This window comes from Bombina bombina, chromosome 2 (assembly GCF_027579735.1).
Source record: "Bombina bombina isolate aBomBom1 chromosome 2, aBomBom1.pri, whole genome shotgun sequence".
Taxonomy (NCBI): Eukaryota; Metazoa; Chordata; class Amphibia; order Anura; family Bombinatoridae; genus Bombina; species Bombina bombina.
Genome location: NC_069500.1, coordinates 868812823 through 868839152, shown reverse-complemented (window position 1 = coordinate 868839152; position 26330 = coordinate 868812823). Strand labels below are relative to the sequence as shown.

Here is a 26330-nt window from a genome sequence, read left to right as displayed (position 1 = left end):
ACTAAAGTTTCTCTAAAAATGCTTGGTCTACATTGTCTGGGTACAAGGAAAAAAGGTTGAAAATGTGTAAATGTAATGGTGGCCAAATAACTAAAAATACTCTAGCATAAGGGTGTGAAAATGGCTGAGCAGCAAAAGGGTTTAAGAACACCTAAGAATGGGCCGGGTTATATCACTACAGTTTCATACTTCCCAACCATCCAGGATATTGCGAGATTGTCATTGGTTGGGAGGTCTGCCTAGTATCCCTTCTGCAGCTTCCTCTGTTAGGGCAAATGTCACAGTTTTCATGGAAACACCATCTCTGCCATGATACGCCCAGACACTGTCCCTTCATGGCCAATGACTTGCCCCTCCTACTGTTGTAGCACTACTTACAAAACACTGGTAGGACAGTGTAAAATTAATGCCATGACTGGATTATGTATATTATTATTATTGGCTGTATTTTGATTAAAGGTAATGTCCATACAATTTTTAAAGTGGGATGAAATTCAAAATGTTTTGTTCATGATTCATATAGAGTGTAAATAATTAAAAAATAATTCAGTTTATTTTTATTATTAAACTTACATTGTTCTCTTTTGCAGGTAAGTAGGCTCAGGAGTATGCACATGTTTGGAACACTATATGGCAGCAGTTTTACAAGAATGCTTTTACCAAGTTATACATTTGCAAGAGCACTAGATGGCAGCAGTGTATGCACAGAATGTTGCTTTAAAATGCTCCAGACAGAGGAACAATATGTTCTTATGGGAACATAAAACCTAAGTTTTTCTTTCATGATTTAGGTAGAACATACAATTTTAAACAACTTTCCAATTTATTTCTATTATCAAATACTTGCTCCATTGGTATACTTTGTTGAAGGAGCAGCAATGCACTACTGGGAGTTTGCTGAATATATTGGTGAGCAAAACACATGAACCATATATGTACAGCCACCAATCAGAAGCTAGTAGTGCATTGCCTCTCTTAGGCCTACCTATGTATGCTTTTCAACAGAGGATACCAAAAGAATTAAACAAATTAGATAATACAAGTTAAATGGAAAGTGTTTTAAAATGGCATGCTCTGTCTAAATCATGAGTTATATCTTTACTTTACTGTCAATTTCCACAAAGAATTCCATGCAAATTAAAGGGACACTGAACCCAATTTTTTTCTATCGTGATTCAGATAGAGCATGCAATTTTAAGCAACTTTCTAATTTACTCCTATTATCAAATTATTTTCATTCTCTTGGTATCTTTATTTGAAATGCAAAATTGTAAGTTTAGATGCCGGACCATTTTTGGTAAACAAACTGTGTTGTTCTTGCTGATTGGTAGATAAATTCACCTACCAATAAACTAGTGCTTTCCATGGTTCTGAACCAAAAAATAGCTTATATGCCTTCTTTTTCAAATAAAGAAAGCAAGAGAACAAAGAAAATTTGATAATAGGAGTAAATTAGAAAGTTGTTTAAAATTGCATGCTCTATCTGAATCACAAAAGAAAAAATTGGGTTCAGTGTCCCTTTAAGGATATTTGATAATTGGAAACTTTTTTTATTGTATGTTTTGATTTATGCAAGAAATGTGGGTTTTATATCCATCTAAAATATCTACTACTGTCTAAGCAGTGTCTTAAAACTGTTATACAGTTGCAAAAACTAATAATCTGAATATTTTACTATCCACTGTATTTACCTTTTGTTTTTTTGCAGTTCTACAGTTAGCATAAACTTTACTATAATACACACACAGACACTATATACAGTGTAAATTTCCTCCCCTCTCAGGCACATATTCAATCAGCCCTGCAGGCATAAAACAAAATGATCTGTTCTTAATCACATCCTCCCCTCTGCACTTCTATAAAAGGGTGAGATACAATTTACACAGCAGTCACCAACTGAAAAAAAAATCTCTCCAAACTTCCAGCGAATAAACCAAACTCTTTGAGAGGACAAAACAACAGACTGGAAGTAGTCATCATCACTGCAAAATATCTGTGTTATGATTTGAAGAAACTGGCCGGAAAGAGAGTGAGAGAGAAGATTGAAGTAAAAAAAAATATAAAGGAAAGGAAGAGAGGAAGAAAAAAAAAAAGATACATAGAAGGGGAGGAGTAGAGAGAGAGGCACATAGGGACAAAGTGCTAGTACTGTATACAGGGACGGACTGAGAAACTAGAACATAATTGGAGGTGAATAAAGAAATATAAACACAGGGAATATAAACAAGACGTGCAGGGGAAGCCGCGTGTGAAGAAACAGTGAGTGGAGTATAGAAAGAAACATAAAGAAGTCAGAAGAGGCTGCTGTGTTTTCTACTGATTCATTTATTATCTGTTAAAGACCCCACCCCACAGCGTGCAGAGAGGATGGTGAGGTGCTGTAGGACTAAACAGCACCATGTAGGGTGGTTACTGGGCGCCCAGTTAATGCTACTGGTTCTGCTGCCTTGTTTGTACCCTTTTGCTGGGGCAGAAGAACCTTCCTGCCAGGGAGCATTCGATTTGTACTTCGTGTTGGACAAGTGAGTTATGGCTCTAGGGGCCTGGGGAGGGGAGGGTGCTGTGTGTGCAGACTGAGATGGGTTCAGGGTATAGTGTCTGCCTGTGGTGAGGACAATATGCTGTGTATGTGGATGGTATTTTGCAGGGTCATATATGTGTGCAAGCTGTAGAGAGAAAGAGTATGTGTGTAAAATGTAATGTAAATATGTGTGCAGTGTTTATAAAGTCTAATGCTATATATGTGTGTGCAGGTTCTAAAAGAGTTAATCTACTTGGCTAAATACATTTTTTTTTAGATACTAATAAAAAAGTACCCTCCCTTCAATGTGCTGATCTGATCTCATTGTATATGTGTTGATGTCAATTTCACTACTCCCCTGAGTGCAAGATAGGTCAAACAGATGTTAGTCGACCATTCTCTGGCCAGGGATCAGGATGCTGTGTATAATAAGGATAAGTATTCATGCAGTTCAGATTTTTTTTTTTAGTATTATCCAATGCATAATCATTTGATAGTGGATTAATTCAAATATTAAAGAAGCAAAAAACCCCAAATTATTAACTTTAAATGTTTATTATATAAAATCTATCTATCTATCTATCTATCTATCTATCTATCTATCTATCTATCTATCTATCTATCTATCTAGTGAGCCAGTCAGCAGTTCTAGTTGCCCAGCTGGGTTTGTACGACTAGCACTGCTGATTAGGTCGCTGCAAATCCCGAGTGGTACTTTAACTATGTGTTTAACCCATTTATAGGAGTTAAACACATAGATTTGCAGGCACCCAATTGCCTAAACAACATGCTCTCTTGAATTAGAGTATGTACTTTTTTTCCCACAACTATGGCCTTTAACTTTATATTTTTCATTGCCGCAATATTTTTCGTTGCTGGCTTGCAATAAATTATCTCTCCACTTAATCTAGCCCTTAAAGGGATATGAAACCCAATTTATTTCCTTTCTTTATTCAGATAGAGCATGCAATTTAAGCAACTTTCTAATTAACTCCTATTATCAATTTTTCTTCGTTCTCTTGGAATCTTTATTTTTAAAAAATAGCAGGAATGTAAGCTTAGGAACTGGCCCATTTTTTGGTTTAGAACCTGGGAAGCGCTTGCTGATTGGTGGCTACATTTAGCCCTTAAATAGTGACGTATCATATACGGTACATGTTGGAAATGCATGAGCATCTTGAGCGGGGAGCAAAAGGTGGCAAATTCCCGGCCCTGGACTTTTTGTTTGTTATATCCAAACGTATATACACGTCAGTCAATATTTTTATGCTAATGAGTTTCCTTTTTTAAAATTATGTGCGGCACGTGCACATCAGTTTAGTTTTATTTTTGTATAGCTTCCCGTCCCTTTAATTTAATTTTGCAACACTTTTCAAATTACACTGACAAAAGTTGTGTCCATATTTCTACAAAAGCTTTGAAACTTTTCCTTTTTTTCTTTTTCCGTATAAAATGCCAAATCAGAGTTTATCTCTTGACTCCAGTGATTTTTCTAGCTTTCATGACTGCTTGTCATGTTTGCGGCTGTAAAAGTATATAGAAGATAATCATAATGGCATGTAGCCAATAGTCTGTGCTAATCATGTTATCAATGTATTAACTATGAACTTAATGATGCAAATATGTTTTAATCTCTTGGGTTAGTTAGCCAAAGAAATAACAAATCACATAAGAATTGTTATTTAAGTAACTGATGTTTTGCAGCTGTGATAGACATTCAACAAAAAGATCCACCAGAAACGCAGAATTATTTCTATTATTAACTAAATGTTTGTTGGATCGAAAATATGGCATTTGAGATATGTAATAGACATTACTAACACAATTAAACCTATTTAAAGCGACAGTCTACTCCAGAATTTTTATTGTTTATAAAGATAGATAATCCCTTTATTACCCATTCCCCAGTTTTGCATAACCCACACTGTTATAATAATATACTTGTTACCTCTGTGATTACCTTGTAGCTAAGCCACTGCACGCTGCCCCCTTATCTCAGTGCTTTTGACAGACTTGCATTTTAGCCAATTAGTGCTGACTCATAAATAACTCCACAGAAGTGAGAACACTTATCTATATGGCACACATTTTAGAAAACACCTAATTTGAATTGTTACATCAAACACAATGTTTACTGTCCTTTTAAGCTGTTTATTTTGTTTTTGAAGCTAGCAGGAAGTACTTGTCTGTATTCAACTGGGGATTTCCAGTCAAAATTTAAATGCACATAGATGAATTACGTATTTGAATAGAAAGATATTTGCATTATACATGTACTGGCAAAAATGCTTCCAGTAAAAGTTATAACTTTTTTTCTGCACGTGCATGTGAAGCATAGCAAGATATTCTCAGCGCACCAGCATTTTAAACACTACAGCTGCTCAGAGAACTAGTGGGGCTTGTATCATGTCAGCAATTAACAAACTGAGACATTAACAGATGGTGCAAGTACTGAGCAAGTGCTGTGAATCAAATGCTGGTGCACAGTGCATACTTAAATACACTTTTGAAACAGCTATAACGTTTATTAGAAGCATTTTTACTAATACATATATACTAGAAAAATGCTTCTATTCAAAAGTGAAATGCATCCATGCAAATTCCTCTGATAAGCAGAACTCCAATTGCTTTATTGGTTAGTGACATTCCTTATAAGCATACAAAAAAAAAATCTCAGTACAGTAATATATGCATGCAATAAATGAATTTCAAAACAAATAGCAATTTTATCATCTATTTTAGTGGGTTTTTTTTTTTTTTAAATCAAACCTCATCTTGCTTTTGGTAAATCTCACCCTTATAAAAAATAAAAAAATATTTTTTAATATATATTTTATACAGTATTATAGAACAATTACACAATTTACCAGATATACCCAGAGCAGTTATTTAACAAGAATTACTCTTACCCACAACAACTTAAGTCTTGTAAACCACAAATGCGGGGTACCACTATGAAGAACTTTTCACCTCTAGCGGTAGATCTTTAAACCATTGCATGCAATGTCACTTTAAGCCTAATGTTTCACTAACAGACTTTTATAAATTCATATGTTATTTATTGAGTCTGTTAAGTAAAATGTTATGAGAGTTAGAACATTTTTTTTTGAATCGGGTTCACACAAGCATAAGAATTGGCAAGCTGAACATATTAGTTAAAATTGAAATGTGCGTGAGTGTATTTCATTTTGCACAAGAACCATGTTTGTGATATACTTGCAGTGTTATCCACAGGACCTTTTTAATGGGTTCACCAACCTTCTGATTTTACTGAATACGAGTGGTGTGCTAACTGTTGCGCGTGAGCTATAATTGGATTTTTTCGGCTTATTGCGCACAACGGAAATAACGCACATATGAGTTGAAAGTAACCGCGTTTGCTTGAGCACAACCGAATTTAATGCGCTTTGGGTTAGCACGACTTCAGAGCTCTGGTTAACTGTTACGCAAGACAAAAAAGTTGCACAAAATACACAAAAAAATACATTTAAAAGTACAGTTACACACATAACTGATAAAAATTAATTAAAAAAATTGCATTAAAAAGTTATAAGGGCTCAAGAAACATAGAAACATAGAAACATAGATATTGACGGCAGATAAGAGCCATAGGCCCAGCAAGTCTGCCCGACCTTACCTAACAGTATAAACTTATCTAGTTCGTAGGATAGCCTTATGCTTGTCCCATGCATTTTTAAAGTCCCCCACAGTGTTTGTTGCTACTACCTCTTGAGGAAGTTTATTCCATAAATCAATCACTCTTTCTGTAAAGAAGTGCTTCCTCAAATTACTCCTGAATCTACTACCCTTTAGCTTGAGCTCATGACCCCTTGTTCTTGAATTTTCCATTTTATGTAAAATACCCACAGCCTCAGTTTTACTAAACCCTTTAATGTACTTGAAAGTTGCTATCATATCACCTCTTTCCCTTCTCTCCTCTAAGCTATACATATTTAGGTCATTGAGCCTATCCTGGTAAGTTTTATTTTTTAGACCATGTACCATTTTGGTAGCCCTCCTTTGCACAGATTCAAGTTTGTTAATATCCTTCTGAAGATATGGCCTCCAGAACTGCACACAATACTCAAGATGAGGCCTAACTAATGATCTATAAAGTGGCATAAGAACCTTACTATTTCTGCTGCAAATACCTCTACCAATACATCCAAGCATTCTGCTAGCCTTACTCGCTGCATTACTACATTGTTTACTAAGTTTTAAATCATCTGAAATAATAATTCCCAAGTCCTGTTCCTCGTCTGTAACAGTCAGTAAAGTGTCATTGAGTCTGTAATTAACATTTGGATTTTTCTTCCCTAAATGCATTATTTTACACTTTGCTGTGTTAAACTTTAGACCCCAGTCATTTGTCCAATCCTCCAATTGTTGTATATCACTTCTCATTTTGTCTACCCCCCCTGGAACATCCACTCTTTTGCAAATTTTTGTATCATCTGCAAAGAGACATACTTTCCCCTGTAGCCCTTTGCTGATATCGCAGATAAATATGTTAAACAAAACAGGCCCCAGAACTGACCCCTGAGGAACACCACTAGTAACAGCCCCCTCTGCTGAATGAACTCCATTTACTAAGACACTTTGTTTTCTGTCCTTAAGCCAGCATTCCACCCAGTTCACAATTTTTGAATCTAGACCAAGGAGATATAGTTTGTGAATAAGTTTATTGTGTGGGACGGTGTCAAATGCTTTGCTGAAATCTAGATATGCTACATCAACTGCTCCTCCCTTGTCTAATACTTTTGTTACATAATCAAAGAAGTCAATTAGATTAGTCTGACATGATCTCCCTGAAGTAAAACCATGCTGATTTTGGTCCTCTAAATTGTTTGTCTTTATGTAAGTCATAATTCTTTCTTTTAAGAGGCTTTCCATTAATTTCCCTACTACTGAAGTTAAACTAACTGGCCTGTAGTTGCCAGATTCTTCTCTACTGCCCTTTTTATGAAGGGGTATTACATTTGCTATTCTCCAATCATCTGGGACAGCTCCTGTTAATAGTGACTGATTAAACAGATAGATATGAGGTCTCAGCAAAAAAAGGCATGCAAAGGGCTTTAACATATATATTACAAGTTGAAAGTAAATTTAAAGCTGAGGAGCGCTAACTTTAGGACTTTGGATATCTTTTCCCCATACACTTTAATGGAGAGTGCAACTTAACGCTTGCGAGCTAACCGGACACTGCGTTAGACCTACAGCGCTAACCCAAATTGAGTAATAAATATTTTACATTCTTATGTTTTTCACATAGGATACAATGTTCTTTTTATTTATATATTTTTTCTGTATAGATCTGTTTTTTATTTTTATAAAATATACTGTATATGTATGCCTATATATCTATATGAATATATACATTTTTGTGTGTGTGTATATATATATATATATATATATATATATATATATATGTATGTGTGTGTATATATATATATATATAAAAATGTAAATAACATTTTCTTCTAAGTGAAGAACATTGGAATGTAAAATAAATAGCAATTTGATCATCTATTTTAGTGGGTTTGTTTTTTAATTCAAACCTCATCTTGCTTTTGGTAAAAACCATAATACATATTAATATTGAATACAAATGTTTTTTCTTGTTTTCATGTATTTGAGTAGAAAGGGCTCCAAAGTATATATACATATGTATATATGTGTATACATGTGTATATATGTGTTTATATGTGTATATATGTATGTATGTACATATGTACACATATAAACATATAAATACAAATGCATACACACATATACATATTTAGATACTATATGTGTGTACTGTGTATATATAAATTATGGTCCTTTCCATTCAATGCAGGCCCGATATCGCAATGTCGCGCCCACGCTAACAATATCGCGCCACTTGTAATCTAGCCCTCAGTGAGGTAGTGGTGGTATGCATGATCTAAATTGATCTCTGACATGATACACAGCACCTCTGGCTCGCTGGTGCAATAATCGATGGAGGCGTCTTGGGCAAGCAGATAGTATATGTTCTAGGGCTTTGCGATATGAAAAAAAAGCATTTAACTGATCAAAACAGCGGCTTGTTTCCGTTGCAGTTTGCACTGCAGAGTGAATAGGCCAGAGAAAAGAGCTATGCCATTCCGCCACCTTCCTTGTCTATATTCACCTCAGGACTGGAGCAGCAAATCATGAGGTAAGTAAAATGGCGGCAGTAGTGTTACGTACTGTGACACTGATTTGACGCTTCCTGGTCTGCCCCCCTGAAGCAGTGATCAGTGCTGCTGCTGGGCTGAAGCATTTGTGTGGCAGATGTGAAGTTAAGGAATTGTTTGCAGCCTCATGCGATTCAGATAATGCACAGCGTCATGTCATGATTGATTGCATCATGGAAATAATTGCACTGCCCTTATAAATACATATGTCCCTAAAACAGAAATAACTATAAAAAATATACAAGTATATACACGTATCAATTCTGACTTTTATGTTCCTTTAACAAACAGAATATAAGTGGTCAATTTATCAAGCTCCGTACGGAGCTTGGCTCACCGGAAACAGAAGTTATGAAGCAGCGGTCTAAAGACCGTTATTCCATAACCTGTCCGTCTGCTCTGAGGCGGCGGACAGAAATCAACCCGATCGAATACGATTGGGTTGATTGACACCCCCTGCTAGCGGCCGCAAATCTGCAGGGGGCTGTATTGCACCAGCAGTTTACACGAACTGCTGGTGCAATGATAAATGCCGACAGCATATGCTGTTAGCATTTATCGATGTGCAGCGGACATGATACGCTACATTGTATCATGTCCGCTCGCACTTATTATTTATTGGATTTTAAAGAACATTATAATACAGGTAAATGATACATTTATTTCAGTTTAATTATGAAATCTCCATAACAGATTCAATATTTCTGTAAGTATAACGGATATTTAAAGTGATGGTAAATCCTAGCGTTTGTGAAACGCTAGGATTTACCAGTGCAACAAATAAAGTGGACTTTCAGTCATGAACTATAAAATACTTCATGCTGAAAGTTCCTTTATTTGCCGGCAGTGTATGCCTCATTGAGCGCCTTAGGCCGCCCACAGCAGAATGCTTTGTTTTAATGAGGTGACGTTTCCACCTCTTAGCCAATAGCTGTGCGGGCCAGTTGACGTTGTACTGGATAGCTAGCACACTATTGGCTAAGATCACCTCATTGAAAAATAGTTTTCTGCCCTGGGCGGCCTTAGGCGCTCAGCACGGCATACGCTACAGACAAATAAAGGCGCTTTTAGCATTAAGTATTTTATACTTCATGACTGAAAGTACCCTTTATTTGTTCCACTGGTAAATCCTAGCCTTTCAAAAACACTAGGATTTACCATCACTTTAATCTGCACTTAGGACTTTGTTTTGTGCAAGCTAACATTTCCACACAGAAATGTGTCTTGGTGACGGAGGTTGAAATAACTGCAGCGTGTTGAAATGATTAATTATGAAACAATTGCAGGAAACCGATAACATAATATAATTTCACATAAAATAACTAAGAATGTCATAATTTTTTATGCTTAAAAGGACATTGTAGTGGAACAGTTAAATGTTCTGATTGGCTAGAGCATGTCATTTTTGCACTGCTGGCTACTGAACTCTATGAGCTCGATGATCAAAAACTCATCACCATGGGGAGAAATCACACAAAATTTTGGGGATTTTTTTGAGACCTCATAGCAGCCTTTTTTTCCACATACAGAACCTTGCATAGTGAGATATAAACATCTTTCAATGTAAAATTTCTATGTCGAAATTTATTTGATGGACCTTTGTGTACTGACAAGACTTCTTAGATCATTCGACATGACCGAGAGCTTTAGATTATTTGGCCCTGTGTGTTTAAAGGGATATTAAACATAAAATACTTTAATAAGTATAATATTTAGGTTATATCCTATATGGGTGCTGACATTTTGAAATCTGAGTATAGATTGGCAAGTATGTGCGACTGCCGCTGCTAAATGGCTCACTTGCTATTTTCTATTTGGGTCCAGCAGTTCTCTGTAGCTCTAGAGTGGCAATTTATGTATAGAACAATGGTACTACAAAAAAATAACTATCAGCACAAATCAGGTCTTCTTAAGGTGACTAATGTAGTATGATATACTTACACCTCTTACATATATTTATGTGTTCTTAAATACAATTAAAGGGATACTAAACCCACATTTTGTCTTTCGTGATTTAGATAGAGCATGCAATTTTTTTAGAACTTTCTAACTTACTCCTATTATCAAGTTTTCTTCGTTCTCTTTTTATCTTTATTTAAAAAGCAGGAATATAAAGCTTAGAAGCCAGCCCATTTTAGTTTCAGCACCCTGGATAGCGCTTGCTTATTGGTAGATCCATTTAGCAAACCATTAAGCAAGGATAACCCAGGTTCTGAACTAAAAATGGGCCGGCTCCTAAGCTTTATATTCCTGCTTTTTAAGTAAAGATAGCAAGAGAATGAAGAAAACATAATAGAAGTAAATTAGAAAGTTCCTTAAAATTGCATGCTCTATCTGAATCAGTAAAGAAAAAATGTGGGTTTAGTATCCCTTTAAGGTGCAATAAAAAATTATATTACCAAATAATTTCATCATATAAAAGTTCATTTTACAGTTCAGTTCTCAAAATAAGGCAGTCCAGAGATAGTTGGCAAAATTAGCCCAATCCGGTTCCGGAAAGAGAGACGCAGTGCAGCTATTGAGTATCGGGACCCATTGTGAGGTTCAAAATAGTTACAATCTATAAAATATGTGAGGCCTAGCGTCTTTTCTTCTTCAGGACCAATCGAACATCCTCCGGATTAGCACGTGGAGTAGTCTAACTACCTGCTGGCTACATTTAAATATAGGTGTCCTTATTCAAGCATCATCACCCATCATGTGATATAAACATACACCTCATGTTACACACTGTTATGGAATACATTGTATGATAATCTTGCTTTGTAAAATATAGCAATAAGCAACTTTCTATAATATAAAAGATTACGCCATTAACAAATTAAAAAAGTTTAAGATTATACTTATTCCTTACAAATAATATCAATTGTTACAAAAATATCTATCTACAGGCTTTTATGTTATAAGTAAACAGCTATAGAAAACGTTTTTGTAACAATTGATATTATTTGTAAGGAATAAGTATAATATATAAGTGTAAGCATTACACTTGACCAACTCTAAGAAGTATAGACGAAATGCGTATAGGGGATCTGTTACGGAGGTGGATGTTTTCTATTGAAACCAACATTCAGAGACTTAATTAGTGGTCAAGTTTGTTGGAGATCCCAGGGACGCTGCCATAGAGACGGAAGTGCAGAGGGATCGATATGCAGGTGGATGTTTCTGATTTTGTGTTTTAAGGCATTTTAAAGTTTTATTCCTGTAAGTGCACCTTAAAGTTATGGAAATCCAAGCGTTTAACAAACACTAGGATTTACCATCACTAAAAATTAAGTGGAGTTTAAGTGATGCTAAACTCACCCTTTCTGTGCCGTTGCACAGCGCTAAACTCAGTGGCTCCGGCGGCCCACGGCACATCACTCTTCTACCAATGAGGTGCTGCTTGCACCTCTTAACCAATAGACGTGTGTTCATACAGAACACTGTCAGTTGACACACGGCTATTGGTTCTTTGATGAAGCGCATGTACGCATGCGCAAAACGCGCCACTTAAGGGGCTCACCTCATTGTATATGAAAGCCTGTATCCAATAAACTTATGGACATACTATGGGCCCCAGCGTTTTTCTTTCCTGATATTGGTTCAGAGGTGCATATGTCACCTCATTGAAGGAACCGTTAAGTTTAGTGCTGTGCAACGGCACAGAAGGGTGAGTTTAGCACCATTTTTAACATATCTCATCACTTGATATTTAGAGATGGTAAATCCTAGCATTTGTTGTACACTTGGATTTACCATCACTTTAAGCAGACAGGGGTGTATTATTAAATGAATTTCACTTGAATCTTGGATGCACTTGTGTATTATGTTTTATAGATTATAGAACAATTGTGTGTGTTTTCCATTTCCCCATGAAAGCTTTGAAAAGACTATGCAGGAAGCAGAACTTTAACACTGTAACACCCTGCACAGTGATTGCTTGATCAATGCAGAAGATTATTTATATCTGTCCTTAACTGATCACGCCAAAGGAGATATGACCATACAAAATCTTCTGCTTAAAGGGGTGTTGTACTATATTTTTTACAAGTGTTTGCAATGCTGAGTAACATTTAGGGCTCGATTAAAAGTGGAGCGTTTATTTATCGCGCGCCTGCAAACGCGCAAATTCTCCTGTTTACTGGCATGCACTAAATAACCAGCCATTACATTAGCACTCAGAAAATTAACCAGAGGTCAGACCTCTGGTTAATTTTCAAAATAACCCCTAATTGCCCCCAAAATCTAGTATATTCTTTCTTTTTTATTATTTTTTTTTAGCATTTCTTTTATTAAAAAAAAACCCTGCAAAAAGCAGTTATGAGGGGTTAAAGTTGGCGGGTGCAGGGTGTTAGAAAAAAAAAAACGGCACTGAAAAGTACCTTTACATAGTGGTCTATGGGAACTGTGTGTTCCCTGTAAATATACTGTAAATATACTGTATATATTTATGTGTATATATATATATATATAAAAAAATAACTAATTGTGTAGTTCATTAACAAATCTCATTTGTGTACTTAATTTGCATATCTTACCCAGAATCCTTTGCTGCATTGGAAACAATGTAATTCAGAGGTTTTCTGTGGGAAAACAAGCCTCTGGGCCTGTCTAGATTTGTTAATGAACTACACAATGAGTTATTTTTTATATATTTTGTGCGTAGTGGAGGATTTTAAACTCGCCTTTTATCTCCCCCTAATTTAAAATGACACACACACACACACGTATATATTCATATAATATATATTTATATCTGCTGCCCATCGCTGCGCAACTTACTCCCTTCACTGCACTAGTTTTCATGCCATGTCTCACGGCATCCGAATGAGGTTCCCATTGGAGCCTATGGAAGCGTGCCCTCGCGAGCACAAAGCTACCTTGCAATGCAAACGCGAGGTAGCGATCGCATTGCACCTCACTTGTAATACCAGCATACATTTTCGTGCGCTGGTATTACAAAGTTAAGTGCAAATATCGCTTTCGCGGAAGCGATATGTTGTGCTCAATCTAGCCCTTAATGTATTAGACGTTGCTCCTGTATGTTTTTCTCACTTAATCTACCACCCATAATAAAAATGGCCTTTTTGTAGGGAGAGATAAGATGAGCAGGTCTGCTTTTTTTGCAGGATCAGCCCATTTGAATGTGCATGCTCTTGAGTACAATGTGTTCTGGCTTCATTTATCTTTTTCAAATACAGGACTAAACCTAAAGAATTTTTTCATTTTTTCTTTCATGATTCAGATAGAACATGTGATTTTAAACAACTTTCCAATGTATGTTTATTGGAAACTGTCTATTATCTAAAAATTTAGGACAAATAGCGTAATTCATATTTTAACTATAATGTTAAGAATCCTCCACTCTTTCTTTCAAAATGAACATGACTAATTGTTCTCAAGCATATATATCCTATATAATAAAGGCCAAGTGTGTTTGTCCGAAGCTGTCATGGGCAGTAGAGACAGCACGAGGACAAACACACCTGGCCTTTGAGTCTTACTCCTTAGCTGATCCATCATCTGCGGCAGAAGTGGGCGTGGCTGGACGTGAGCGGGGGTGTGACCGACGTGAAGGGGCGTGGCCGAACGTGAATGGCTGGAAAGGGGCGTGAAGGGGGCGTGGCCGGGCTCGGTCGCGGGATAGAGAGGGGAGAGTCGGAGAGAGAGCAGAGGGGGAGAGAGAGAGAGAGAGAGGGGGGGGGGGAGAGAGGGGGGAGAGAGAGAGAGGAGGGGAGAGAGAGAGAGGGGGAGAGAGCGCAAAAGAGATGGGGGAGAGAAAGAGAGCAAAAGAGAGGGGGGGGAGAGCGTGAAGAGAGGGGGGAGACAGCGCAAAAGAGAGGGGGAGAGAGAGCGCAAAAGAGGGGGGGGGGAGAGAAAGAGAGCAAAAGAGGGGGGGAGAGAGAGAGAGAGCAAAAAAGGGGGGAGAGAGAGAGCACAAAAGAGAGGGGCAGAGAGAGAGAGCAAAAGAGAAGGGGAGAGAGAGAGCACAAAAGAGAAGGGGAGAGAGAGAGCAAAAGAGGGAGGGAGAGAGTGCGAAGAGAGGGGGGAGAGAGCGCAAAAGAGAGGGGGAGAGAGAGAGCGCAAAAGAGAGGGGGAGAGAGAGCGCAAAAGAGAGGGGGAGAGAGAGCACAAAAGAGAGGGGGAGAGAGAGCACAAAAGAGAGGGGGGAGAGAGAGAGAGAGCAAGAGAGAAGGGGAGAGAGCGCAAAAGAGAGGGGGGAGAGAGCGTAAAAGAGAGGGGGGGAGAGAGAGAGCGTAAAAGAGAGGGGGGAGAGAGAGAGCGTAAAAGAGAGGTGGGGAGAGAGAGAGCAAAAGAGGGGGAGAGAGAAAGCACAAAAGACAGGGGGGAGAGAGAGAGAGAGAGAGAGAGAGGGGGGGAGAGAGAGAGGGGGAGAGAGAGAGGGGGAGAGAGAGAGGAGAGGAGAGGGGGGAGAGAGAGAGAGAGGAGAGGGGGGGGGGGAAAGAGAGTGCAAAAGAGATGGGGGAGAGAGAGAGCGCAAAAGAGAGGGGGAGAGAGAGCGCAAAAGAGATGGGGGGAGAGAGAGCGCAAAAGAAATGGGGGAGAGAGAGCACAAAAGAGATGGGGGAGAGAGAGAGCACAAAAGAGGGGGGAGGGAGAGCGCAAAAGAGAGGGGGAGAGAGAGAGAGCGCAAAAGAGAGGGGGGGAGAGAGAGAGCGCAAAAGACAGGGGGGAGAGAGAGAGCTCAAAAGAGAGGGGGGAGAGAGAGAGCTCAAAAGAGAGGGGAGAGAGAGAGAGCTCAAAAGAGAGGGGGGAGAGAGAGAGAGCTTGGCTGCACACTCTAGTGACCAATTTATAACTGTCCCTAATTGGCCACAGCAGAGAAAGTAACCTAAGTTACAACATGGCAGCTCCCATTGTTTTATAGATATTAAAATTTACACTTTTATGTCAATATTTAAACAGCTAATTAAACTTTAAAAAATACATCTAGATGTTATTCTCAGACTAATCTTTTCTTTGACTGCATCATTCCATGTAGCATTTATTTAGTGTTTAATGTCTCTTTAAGAAAATAGGGATACAAAAAGTCCAAGACTAGATTTTTCACACTATATACAGTATCTAGTTTAAAGTCAGCTCAGGCACAACCACAGAACCAATCAGGGGCAGCATATGTGTGTAGCTGCTAGGTTGTGCTTAGCTCTGGAGTAGAAGCGCTTGGCATTCTAGAGCTAACTTTAGTTCCTTCAGAATGAGAATGTTTTTTCTTTTATTTGTTCATGTTCTATTCAAAGGGCCATAATACCCAAATGTTTAAACACTTGAAAGTGATGCAGCATAGCTGTAAAAAGCTGACTAGAAAATATCACCTGAACATCTCTATGTAAAAAAGAAAGATATTTTACCTCAAAGGTTTCTCAGTAGCCACATCCCATTGTAAAGGACTTCTAAGCAGCATTTTAGTATGTCTGTCCTGGGACAGCTTAGGGGATGAGCATTGTGCACTCTCATATTATTTCCCTATTCAGCTTACTATGAAATCTCATGAAAGTTAAGTCAAATCTCATGAGATCACAGTAAAAGAGTTCATGACCTCAGCACTGCTGATGCTGATTGGCTGCTGTTCATTTCTTCATTTTTTATTTTTTTTTACCTGCAGCTGGGAGCAGCTGAGTATAACCTTTTAAACAGAACTTACTCTGCTGAGCTGAGGAGATTGTGAGGTAAAATATCTTCCCTTTTTACATAGAGATGCTCAGATGATATTTTCCTGTCAGCTTTTTACAGTTATACTGCATCAGTTTCAAGTGATTTAGCATATGAGTATTATGTCCCTTTAAAGGGACAGGAAGCAGCAACAACAAAATTCTCTAATTTGCTTGAAGAGTTTATTATTGCACATTTATCTGCTTTGAATGATGTTTTAACCCCCTGCAAAGGGGTTAAACATATCGTTAAAGTCAGCTAAGGACCTTGTAAGCACTATTGTTACAGAACTCAACACAGCTGCTGAGCCAATCAGGGGTGGCATATATGTGTAGTTGACAATCGCTGGCCTTGCTCAACTCTGGAGTGAAAATATTAAAATGCTCAATTGCTTGACATGTATATTGCTTCTTTATGTCCTGTTAATGTACCACTGTAGAATTTGTTGGCACTACATAAAGTCTAAAAATAGTAATAATAATACTTATAATAGTAAAAATAATACTTAATATAGTAATAATTATAATACTTATAATAGCAATATTAGTAGATTTGTACTTAAATGCTAAGTATCATTGCTGTGTTTTTTTCTTCAGTATTAGCAACATAGTAGTTGAATAAAGACCGAAGTCCATCGAGTTCAACCTATACAAATCTAAAATATATACAAAAAGCTCCAGTTAAGCTTAAATAATCCCACTAAAAGGTGACCCATTTAAAACTAGCAATCATATCCATGAATTTTGTTTATAGACAGAAATGTCTCCAAATAATTTTTAAATGTATCTAGGGTATTGGCATTCACTACCTCCTTTGGTAATGAGTTCCACAATTTTATTTTTATTATTAGGCTGTCTTTTAGAATAAGCCACAGCTACATAAATTAACATATACTTGCTATGCCCTAGCCTATTTTACATTTATTTAAATTTTTTTTTAACAAAATGTAGATTTTAACTAATATCTGTACGTTTTTTTTTTTTTTTAAGGTCTGGAAGTGTGGCGAATCATTGGCCTGATATCTATGGATTTGTGGAACATCTCACAGAAAGATTTGTGAGGTAAAGTTATTTTTTAATTGTGAGACTGTTTTAGCTAATTGAAATCCCTTTTCTATTGTGTGATCTTTAACCCCTAGACGCCGTTAGGAGTTTCTATGCTGTCTTATAGCCCTGGGCTTTAACAACGTTAGGATGTCTTGGAACGTCCTATCTTTTTTTGGTGTCCAGCACCCTCCTCCTTTTAGTTAATGATCGATCCCAGCCTTCAAATCAGGTGATTGCATCGACGTTCACGTGATTTCATTTTTCAAGCAAGTGTTTACATCATTCTTATCTTATAAGAACATGAAACCCAAACAGTTTCTTTCATGATTCAAATAAAGCATACCGTTTTAAACAACTTTCTATTTTACTTTTATTATCTAATTTGCTTCATTCTCTTGGTATTCTTTATTGAAAATTATATCTAGATATGGTCAGGAACTGGAAGCTAGCTGCTGATTGGTGGCAGCAAATATATACCTCTTGTCATTGGTTTTCTGATGTGTTTAGCCAACTCCCAGCAGTGCATTGCTGCACCTTAAATAAATGAAACTAAGAGAATGAAGAAAAATTGATAACAGAATTAAATTGGAAAATTGATTAAAATTGTATGCTCTATCTGAATCATGAAATACATTTTTTGGGTTGTATATCCCTTTAACCCCTTAACCCCTTAATGACCACAACACTTTTCCATTTTCTGTCCATTTGGGACCAAGGCTATTTTTAAATTTTTGCAGTGTTTGTGTTTAGCTGTAATTTTCCTCTTACTCATTTACTGTACCCACACATATTATATACCGTTTTTCTCGCCATTAAATGGACTTTCAAAAGATACCATTATTTTCATCATATCTTATAATTTAATATAAAAAGTTTTATAAAATATGAGGAAAAAATGGAAAAAAACACACTTTTTCTAACTTTGACCCCCAAAATCTGTTACACATCTACAACCACCAAAAAACACCCATGCTAAATAGTTTCTAAATTTTGTCCTGAGTTTAGAAATACCCAATGTTTACATGTTCTTTGCTTTTTTTGCAAGTTATAGGGCCATAAATACAAGTAGCACTTTGCTATTTCCAAACCACTTTTTTTTCAAAATTAGCGCTAGTTACATTGGAACACTAATATCTTTCAGGAATCCCTGAATATCCATTGACATGTATATATTTTTTTTTTAGAAGACATCCCAAAGTATTGATCTAGGCCCATTTTGGTATATTTCATGCCACCATTTCACCGCCAAATGCGATCAAATAAAAATTCACAATTTCTTCTGTTATGTGTGATCAGTCCACGGGTCATCATTACTTCTGGGATATAACTCCTCCCCAACAGGAAATGCAAGAGGATTCACCCAGCAGAGCTGTACATAGCTCCTCCCCTCTACGTCAGTCCCAGTCATTCTCTTGCACCCAACGACTAGATAGGATGTGTGAGAGGACTATGGTGATTATACTTAGTTTTTATGACTTCAATCAAAAGTTTGTTATTTTACAATAACACCGGAGCGTGTTATTACTTCTCTGGCAGACTTTGAGGAAGAATCTACCAGAGTTTTTTACTATGATTTTAACCGGAGTAGTTAAGATCATATTGCTGTTCTCGGCCATCTGAGGGAGGTAAAAGCTTCAGATCAGGGGACAGCGGGCAGATGAATCTGCATTGAGGTATGTAGCAGTTTTTATTTTCTGAATGGAATTGATGAGAAAATCCTGCTATACCGTTATAATGACATGTATGTATACACTTCAGTATTCTGGGAATGGTATTTCACCGGAACTACTCTGTTAAGGTTACTAATCCTTTTAATAAGTATTATCATGTTAAACGTTTTTGCTGGAATGTAGAATCGTTTACATTGCTAGGTACTGAGTGAATAAATGTTTGGGCATTATTTTCCACTTGGCAGTTTGCTTTAAATTGTGACAGTTTCGTTTCTCTTCACTGCTGTGTGTGAGAGGGAGGGGCCGTTTTTGGCGCTCTTTGTTACGCATCAAAAAATTTCCAGTCAGCTACTATTATATTTCCTGCATGATCCGGCTCATCTCTGACAGATCTCAGGGGTCTTCAAACTTCTTTGAAGGGAGGTACATTCTCTCAGCAGAGCTGTGAGAATTTTATATTGACTGTGAATAAAAACGTTTCTCTGTAATTTTATGTAAATTTAGTTATTGTTATTTACTAATGGGAACAAACCTTTGCTAAAAGTTGTGTTATTTTAAAGTTGATGCTATAACTGTTTTTCAGTCATTATCTCAACTGTCATTTAATCGTTTAAGTACCTCTTTGAGGCACAGTACGTTTTTGCTAAAAAAGATTATAACCAGGTTGCAAGTTATTGCTAGTGTGTTAAACATGTTTGACTCAGAGGAAAATATCTGTGTCATTTGTTCCAATGCCAAGGTGGAGCCCAATAGAAATTTATGTACTAACTGTATTGATGCTACTTTAAATAAAAGTCAATCGGTACAATGTGAACAAATTTCACCAAACTGCGAAGGGAGAGTTATGCCGACTAACTCGCCTCACGCGGCAGTACCTGCATCTCCCGCCCGGGAGGTGAGTGATATTATGGCGCCTAGTACATCTGGGCGGCCATTACAGATAACATTACATGATATGGCTGCTGTTATGACTGAAGTTTTGTCTAAATTACCAGAACTAAGAGGCAAGCGTGATCACTCTGGGGTGAGAACAGAGTGCGCTGACAATACTAGGGCCATGTCTGATACTGCGTCACAGATTGCAGAGCATGAGGACGGAGAGCTTCATTCTGTGGGTGACGGTTCTGATCCAAACAGATTGGACTCAGATATTTCAAATTTTAAATTTAAATTGGAGAACCTCCGTGTATTACTAGGGGAGGTCTTAGCAGCTCTTAATGATTGTAACACCGTTGCAATACCAGAGAAACTGTGTAGGTTGGATAAATACTTTGCGGTACCGGCGAGTACTGACGTTTTTCCTATACCTAAGAGATTAACTGAAATTGTTACTAAGGAGTGGGATAGACCCGGTGTGCCGTTCTCACCCCCTCCAATATTTAGAAAGATGTTTCCAATAGACGCCACCACTCGGGACTTATGGCAAACGATCCCTAAGGTGGAGGGAGCAGTTTCTACTTTAGCTAAGCGTACCACTATCCCGGTGGAGGATAGCTGTGCTTTTTCAGATCCAATGGATAAAAAATTAGAGGGTTACCTTAAGAAAATGTTTGTTCAACAAGGTTTTATATTGCAACCCCTTGCATGTATCGCGCCGATTACGGCTGCGGCAGCATTTTGGATTGAGTCTCTGGAAGAGAACCTTAGTTCATCTACGCTAGACGACATTATGGACAGGCTTAGAGTCCTTAAACTAGCTAATTCATTCATTTCGGAGGCCGTAGTACATTTAACCAAACTTACGGCTAAGAACTCAGGATTCGCTATACAGGCACGTAGGGCACTGTGGCTAAAATCCTGGTCAGCTGATGTTACTTCTAAGTCCAAATTACTTAATATACCTTTCAAGGGGCAGTCCTTATTTGGGCCCGGTTTGAAAGAAATTATCGCTGACATTACAGGAGGTAAGGGCCACGCCCTACCTCAAGACAAAGCCAAAGCTAAGGCTAGACAGTCTAATTTTCGTCCCTTTCGGAATTTCAAGACGGGAGCAGCATCAACCTCCACTGCACCAAAACAGGAAGGAGCTGTTGCTCGTTACAGGCAAGGCTGGAAGCCTAACCAGTCCTGGAACAAGGGCAAACAGGCCAGGAAACCTGCTGCTGCCCCAAAGACAGCATGAACCGAGAGCCCCCGATCCGGGACCGGATCTAGTGGGGGGCAGACTTTCTCTCTTCGCCCAGGCCTGGGCAAGAGATGTTCAGGATCCCTGGGCGCTAGAGATCATATCTCAGGGATACCTTCTAGACTTCAAATTATCTCCCCCAAGAGGGAGATTTCATCTGTCAAGGTTGTCAAAAAACCAGATAAAGAAAGAAGCGTTTCTACGCTGTGTACAAGATCTGTTATTAATGGGAGTGATCCATCCGGTTCCGCGGTCGGAACAAGGACAAGGGTTCTACTCAAACCTGTTTGTGGTTCCCAAAAAAGAGGGAACTTTCAGGCCAATCTTAGATTTAAAGATTCTAAACAAATTCCTACGAGTTCCATCGTTCAAAATGGAAACTATTCGGACAATCTTGCCCATGATCCAAAAGGGTCAGTACATGACCACAGTGGATTTAAAAGATGCTTACCTTCACATACCGATCCACAAGGATCATCACCGGTATCTACGGTTTGCCTTCCTAGACAGGCACTACCAGTTTGTAGCTCTTCCATTCGGATTGGCTACGGCCCCAAGAATCTTCACAAAGATTCTAGGTGCCCTTCTGGCGGTACTAAGACCACGAGGGATTTCGGTAGCTCCGTACCTAGACGACATTCTAATACAAGCTTCAAGCTTTCAAACTGCCAAGTCTCATACAGAGTTAGTTCTGGCATTTCTAAGGTCGCATGGATGGAAAGTGAACGAAAAGAAGAGTTCTCTTTTTCCTCTCACAAGAGTTCCATTCTTGGGGACTCTTATAGATTCTGTAGAAATGAAGATTTACCTGACAGAAGACAGGTTATCAAAACTTCAAAATGCATGCCGTGTCCTTCATTCCATTCAACACCCGTCAGTAGCTCAATGCATGGAGGTGATCGGCTTAATGGTAGCGGCAATGGACATAGTACCTTTTGCACGCCTACACCTCAGACCGCTGCAATTGTGCATGCTAAGTCAGTGGAATGGGGATTACTCAGATTTGTCCCCTACTCTGAATCTGAATCAAGAGACCAGAAATTCTCTTCTATGGTGGCTTTCTCGGCCACATCTGTCCAGGGGGATGCCATTCAGCAGGCCAGACTGGACAATTGTAACAACAGACGCCAGCCTACTAGGTTGGGGCGCTGTCTGGAATTCTCTGAAGGCTCAGGGACAATGGAATCAGGAGGAAAGTCTCCTGCCAATAAACATTCTGGAATTGAGAGCAGTTCTCAATGCCCTTCTGGCTTGGCCCCAGTTAAAAACTCGGGGGTTCATCAGGTTTCAGTCGGACAACATCACGACTGTAGCTTACATCAACCATCAAGGAGGGACAAGAAGCTCCCTAGCAATGATGGAAGTATCAAAGATAATTCGCTGGGCAGAGTCTCACTCTTGCCACCTGTCAGCAATCCACATCCCGGGAGTGGAGAACTGGGAGGCGGATTTCTTGAGTCGCCAGACTTTTCATCCGGGGGAGTGGGAACTTCATCCGGAGGTCTTTGCCCAAATACTTCGACGTTGGGGCAAACCAGAGATAGATCTCATGGCGTCTCGTCAGAACGCCAAACTTCCTCGCTACGGGTCCAGATCCAGGGATCCGGGAGCGGTTCTGATAGATGCTTTGACAGCACCTTGGAACTTCGGGATGGCTTATGTGTTTCCACCCTTCCCGCTGCTTCCTCGATTGATTGCCAAAATCAAACAGGAGAGAGCATCAGTGATTCTAATAGCGCCTGCATGGCCGCGCAGGACTTGGTATGCAGATCTAGTGGACATGTCATCCTGTCCGCCTTGGTCTCTACCTCTAAGACAGGACCTTCTGATACAGGGTCCATTCAAACATCAAAATCTAACTTCTCTGAAGCTGACTGCTTGGAAATTGAACGCTTGATTTTATCAAAACGTGGTTTTTCTGAGTCGGTTATTGATACCCTGATACAGGCTAGGAAACCTGTTACCAGAAGGATTTACCATAAAATATGGCGTAAATACCTATACTGGTGTGAATCCAAGGGTTACTCCTGGAGTAAGGTTAGGATCCCTAGGATATTGTCCTTTCTACAAGAAGGTTTAGAAAAGGGTTTATCAGCTAGTTCATTAAAGGGACAGATTTCAGCTCTGTCCATCTTGTTACACAGGCGTCTGTCAGAAAATCCAGACGTCCAGGCCTTTTGTCAGGCTTTAACTAGGATCAAGCCTGTGTTTAAAGCTGTTGCTCCGCCATGGAGTTTAAACTTAGTTCTTAACGTTTTACAGGGTGTTCCGTTTGAACCCCTTCATTCCATTGATATAAAATTGTTATCTTGGAAAGTTCTGTTTTTAATGGCTATTTCCTCGGCTCGAAGAGTCTCTGAGTTATCAGCCTTACATTGTGATTCTCCTTACCTGATTTTTCACTCAGACAAGGTAGTTCTGCGTACTAAACCTGGGTTCTTACCTAAGGTAGTCACTAACAGGAATATCAATCAAGAGATTGTTGTTCCATCCTTGTGTCCAAATCCTTCTTCAAAGAAGGAACGTCTTCTACACAATCTGGATGTAGTTCGTGCCCTCAAGTTCTACTTGCAGGCAACTAAAGATTTTCGCCAAACTTCTTCCCTGTTTGTCGTTTATTCTGGACAGAGGAGAGGTCAAAAAGCTTCTGCTACCTCTCTATCTTTTTGGCTTCGTAGCATAATACGTTTAGCCTATGAGACTGCTGGACAGCAGCCTCCTGAAAGAATTACAGCTCACTCCACTAGAGCTGTGGCTTCCACTTGGGCCTTTAAGAATGAGGCCTCTGTTGAACAGATTTGCAAGGCTGCAACTTGGTCTTCGCTTCATACTTTTTCCAAATTTTACAAATTTGACACTTTTGCTTCTTCGGAGGCTATTTTTGGGAGAAAGGTTCTTCAGGCAGTGGTTCCTTCTGTATAGTGAGCCTGCCTATCCCTCCCGTCATCCGTGTACTTTTGCTTTGGTATTGGTATCCCAGAAGTAATGATGACCCGTGGACTGATCACACATAACAGAAGAAAACATAATTTATGCTTACCTGATAAATTCCTTTCTTCTGTTGTGTGATCAGTCCACGGCCCGCCCTCTTTTTAAGGCAGGTAAATATTTTTTAAATTATACTCCAGTCACCACTTCACCCTTGGTTACTCCTTTCTCGTTGATTCTTGGTCGAATGACTGGGACTGACGTAGAGGGGAGGAGCTATGTACAGCTCTGCTGGGTGAATCCTCTTGCATTTCCTGTTGGGGAGGAGTTATATCCCAGAAGTAATGATGACCCGTGGACTGATCACACAACAGAAGAAAGGAATTTATCAGGTAAGCATAAATTATGTTTTTTTTCACAAACTTTAGGTTTCTCACTGAAATTATTTACAAACAACTTGTGCAATTACAACATAAATGGTTGTAAATGCTTCTCTGGGATCTCCTTTGTTCATAAATAGCAGACATATATGGCTTTGGCTTTGCTTTTTGGTAATTAGAAGGCTGCTAAATGCCACTGCGCACCAAACGTGTATTATGCCCAGCAGTGAAGGGGTTAATTAGGGAGCATGTAGGGAGCTTCTAGGGTTAATTTTAGCTTTAGTGTAGTGTAGTAGAGAGCCCCAAGTATTGATCTAGGCCCATTTTGGTATATTTCATGCCACCATTTCACCGCCAAATGCGATCAAATTAAAAAAAAAACTTTAATTTCTCCAACATTGGTGTGTCCGGTCCACGGCGTCATCCTTACTTGTGGGAATATCTCTTCCCCAACAGGAAATGGCAAAGAGTCCCAGCAAAGCTGGCCATATAGTCCCTCCTAGGCTCCGCCCACCCCAGTCATTCTCTTTGCCGTTGCACAGGCAACATCTCCACGGAGATGGTTAAGAGTATGTGGTGTTTAGTTGTAGTTTTTTATTCTACTATCAAGAGTTTGTTATTTTAAAATAGTGCTGGTATGTACTATTTACTCTGAAACAGAAAAGGATGAAGATTTCTGTTTGTGAGAGGAAGATGATTTTAGCAGACAGTAACTAAAATCGATTGCTGTTTCCACATAGGACTGTTGAGATGAAGTAACTTCAGTTGGGGGAAACAGTTAGCAGACTTTTCTCCTGTTAAGTGTAGTCAGTCCACGGGTCCTCCATTACTTATGGGATTATATCTCCTTCCTAACAGGAAGTGCAAGAGGATCACCCAAGCAGAGCTGCTATATAGCTCCTCCCCTCTACGTCATACCCAGTCATTCTCTTGCACCTAACTAATAGATAGGACGTGTGAGAGGACTGTGGTTGTTAAACTTAGTTTTTATTTCTTCAATCAAAAGTTTGTTATTTTAAACAGCACCGGAGTGTGTTGTTCTTTCTCAGGCAGCATTAGAAGAAGAATCTACCTGAGTTTGTGTATGATCTTAGCGGTCGTAACTAAGATCCATTTGCTGTTCTCGGCCATTCTGAGGAGTGAGGTAACTTCAGAACAGGGGACAGCGGGCAGGGTTCACCTGCAAGGAGGTATGTTGCAGTATATTATTTTCTAAGGAATGGAATTGACTGAGAAAATACTGCTGATACCGATGTAATGTAAGTGCAGCCTTAAATGCAGTAGTAGTGACTGGTATCAGGCTGATATGTATGTATGTTTACACTGAGGTATTTCTAGGGAATGGAACTTCACTAAGAAAATTCTGTATACATTTAACTTATATTTGAGCCTCCACTGCAGTGAAAGCGACTAGCAGCAGGCTTATTAATAACATTTCATAATTTTATATTTAAAACGTTTACTGGCATGTTAATCGTTTTTCTCTGAGGTACTTGGTGATAAAACTTTATGGGCATTATTTTTCCACATGGCTGTCGTTTGTTTATGAATAAAATCAGTTTACTGAGCTTCCCCACTGTTGTATTATGAGTGGGAGGGTCCTATTTTGGCGCTTTATTGCGCAGTAAAAATTCAGTCACAGTCTTCCTATTTCTTCCTCCATGATCCAGGACGTCTCTACAGAGCCCAGGGGTCTCCAAAACTAGTTTTGAGGGAGGTAATCAGTCACAGCAGACCTGTGAGACTGTGTTTTGACTGTGATAAAAACGCTTATATTAAATTGTTATCCGTTTTTGGGTACTAAGGG

At 38.8% G+C, this 26330-nt stretch overlaps 1 protein-coding gene across 1 annotated transcript in view; it reads left to right on the top strand.

Annotated features, from left to right (window-relative positions):
* The first annotated feature begins 1892 nt into the window (after nt 1-1892).
* ANTXR2 (ANTXR cell adhesion molecule 2) overlaps nt 1893-26330 on the top strand; it is a 584995-nt gene continuing 560557 nt past the window's right edge. The window contains exons 1-2 of the mRNA XM_053703194.1: nt 1893-2522; nt 17364-17435. Coding sequence (XP_053559169.1) covers nt 2368-2522; nt 17364-17435 — 227 coding nt within the window. The 5' untranslated portion in view covers nt 1893-2367. The remainder of the gene's footprint in view (nt 2523-17363; nt 17436-26330) is intronic.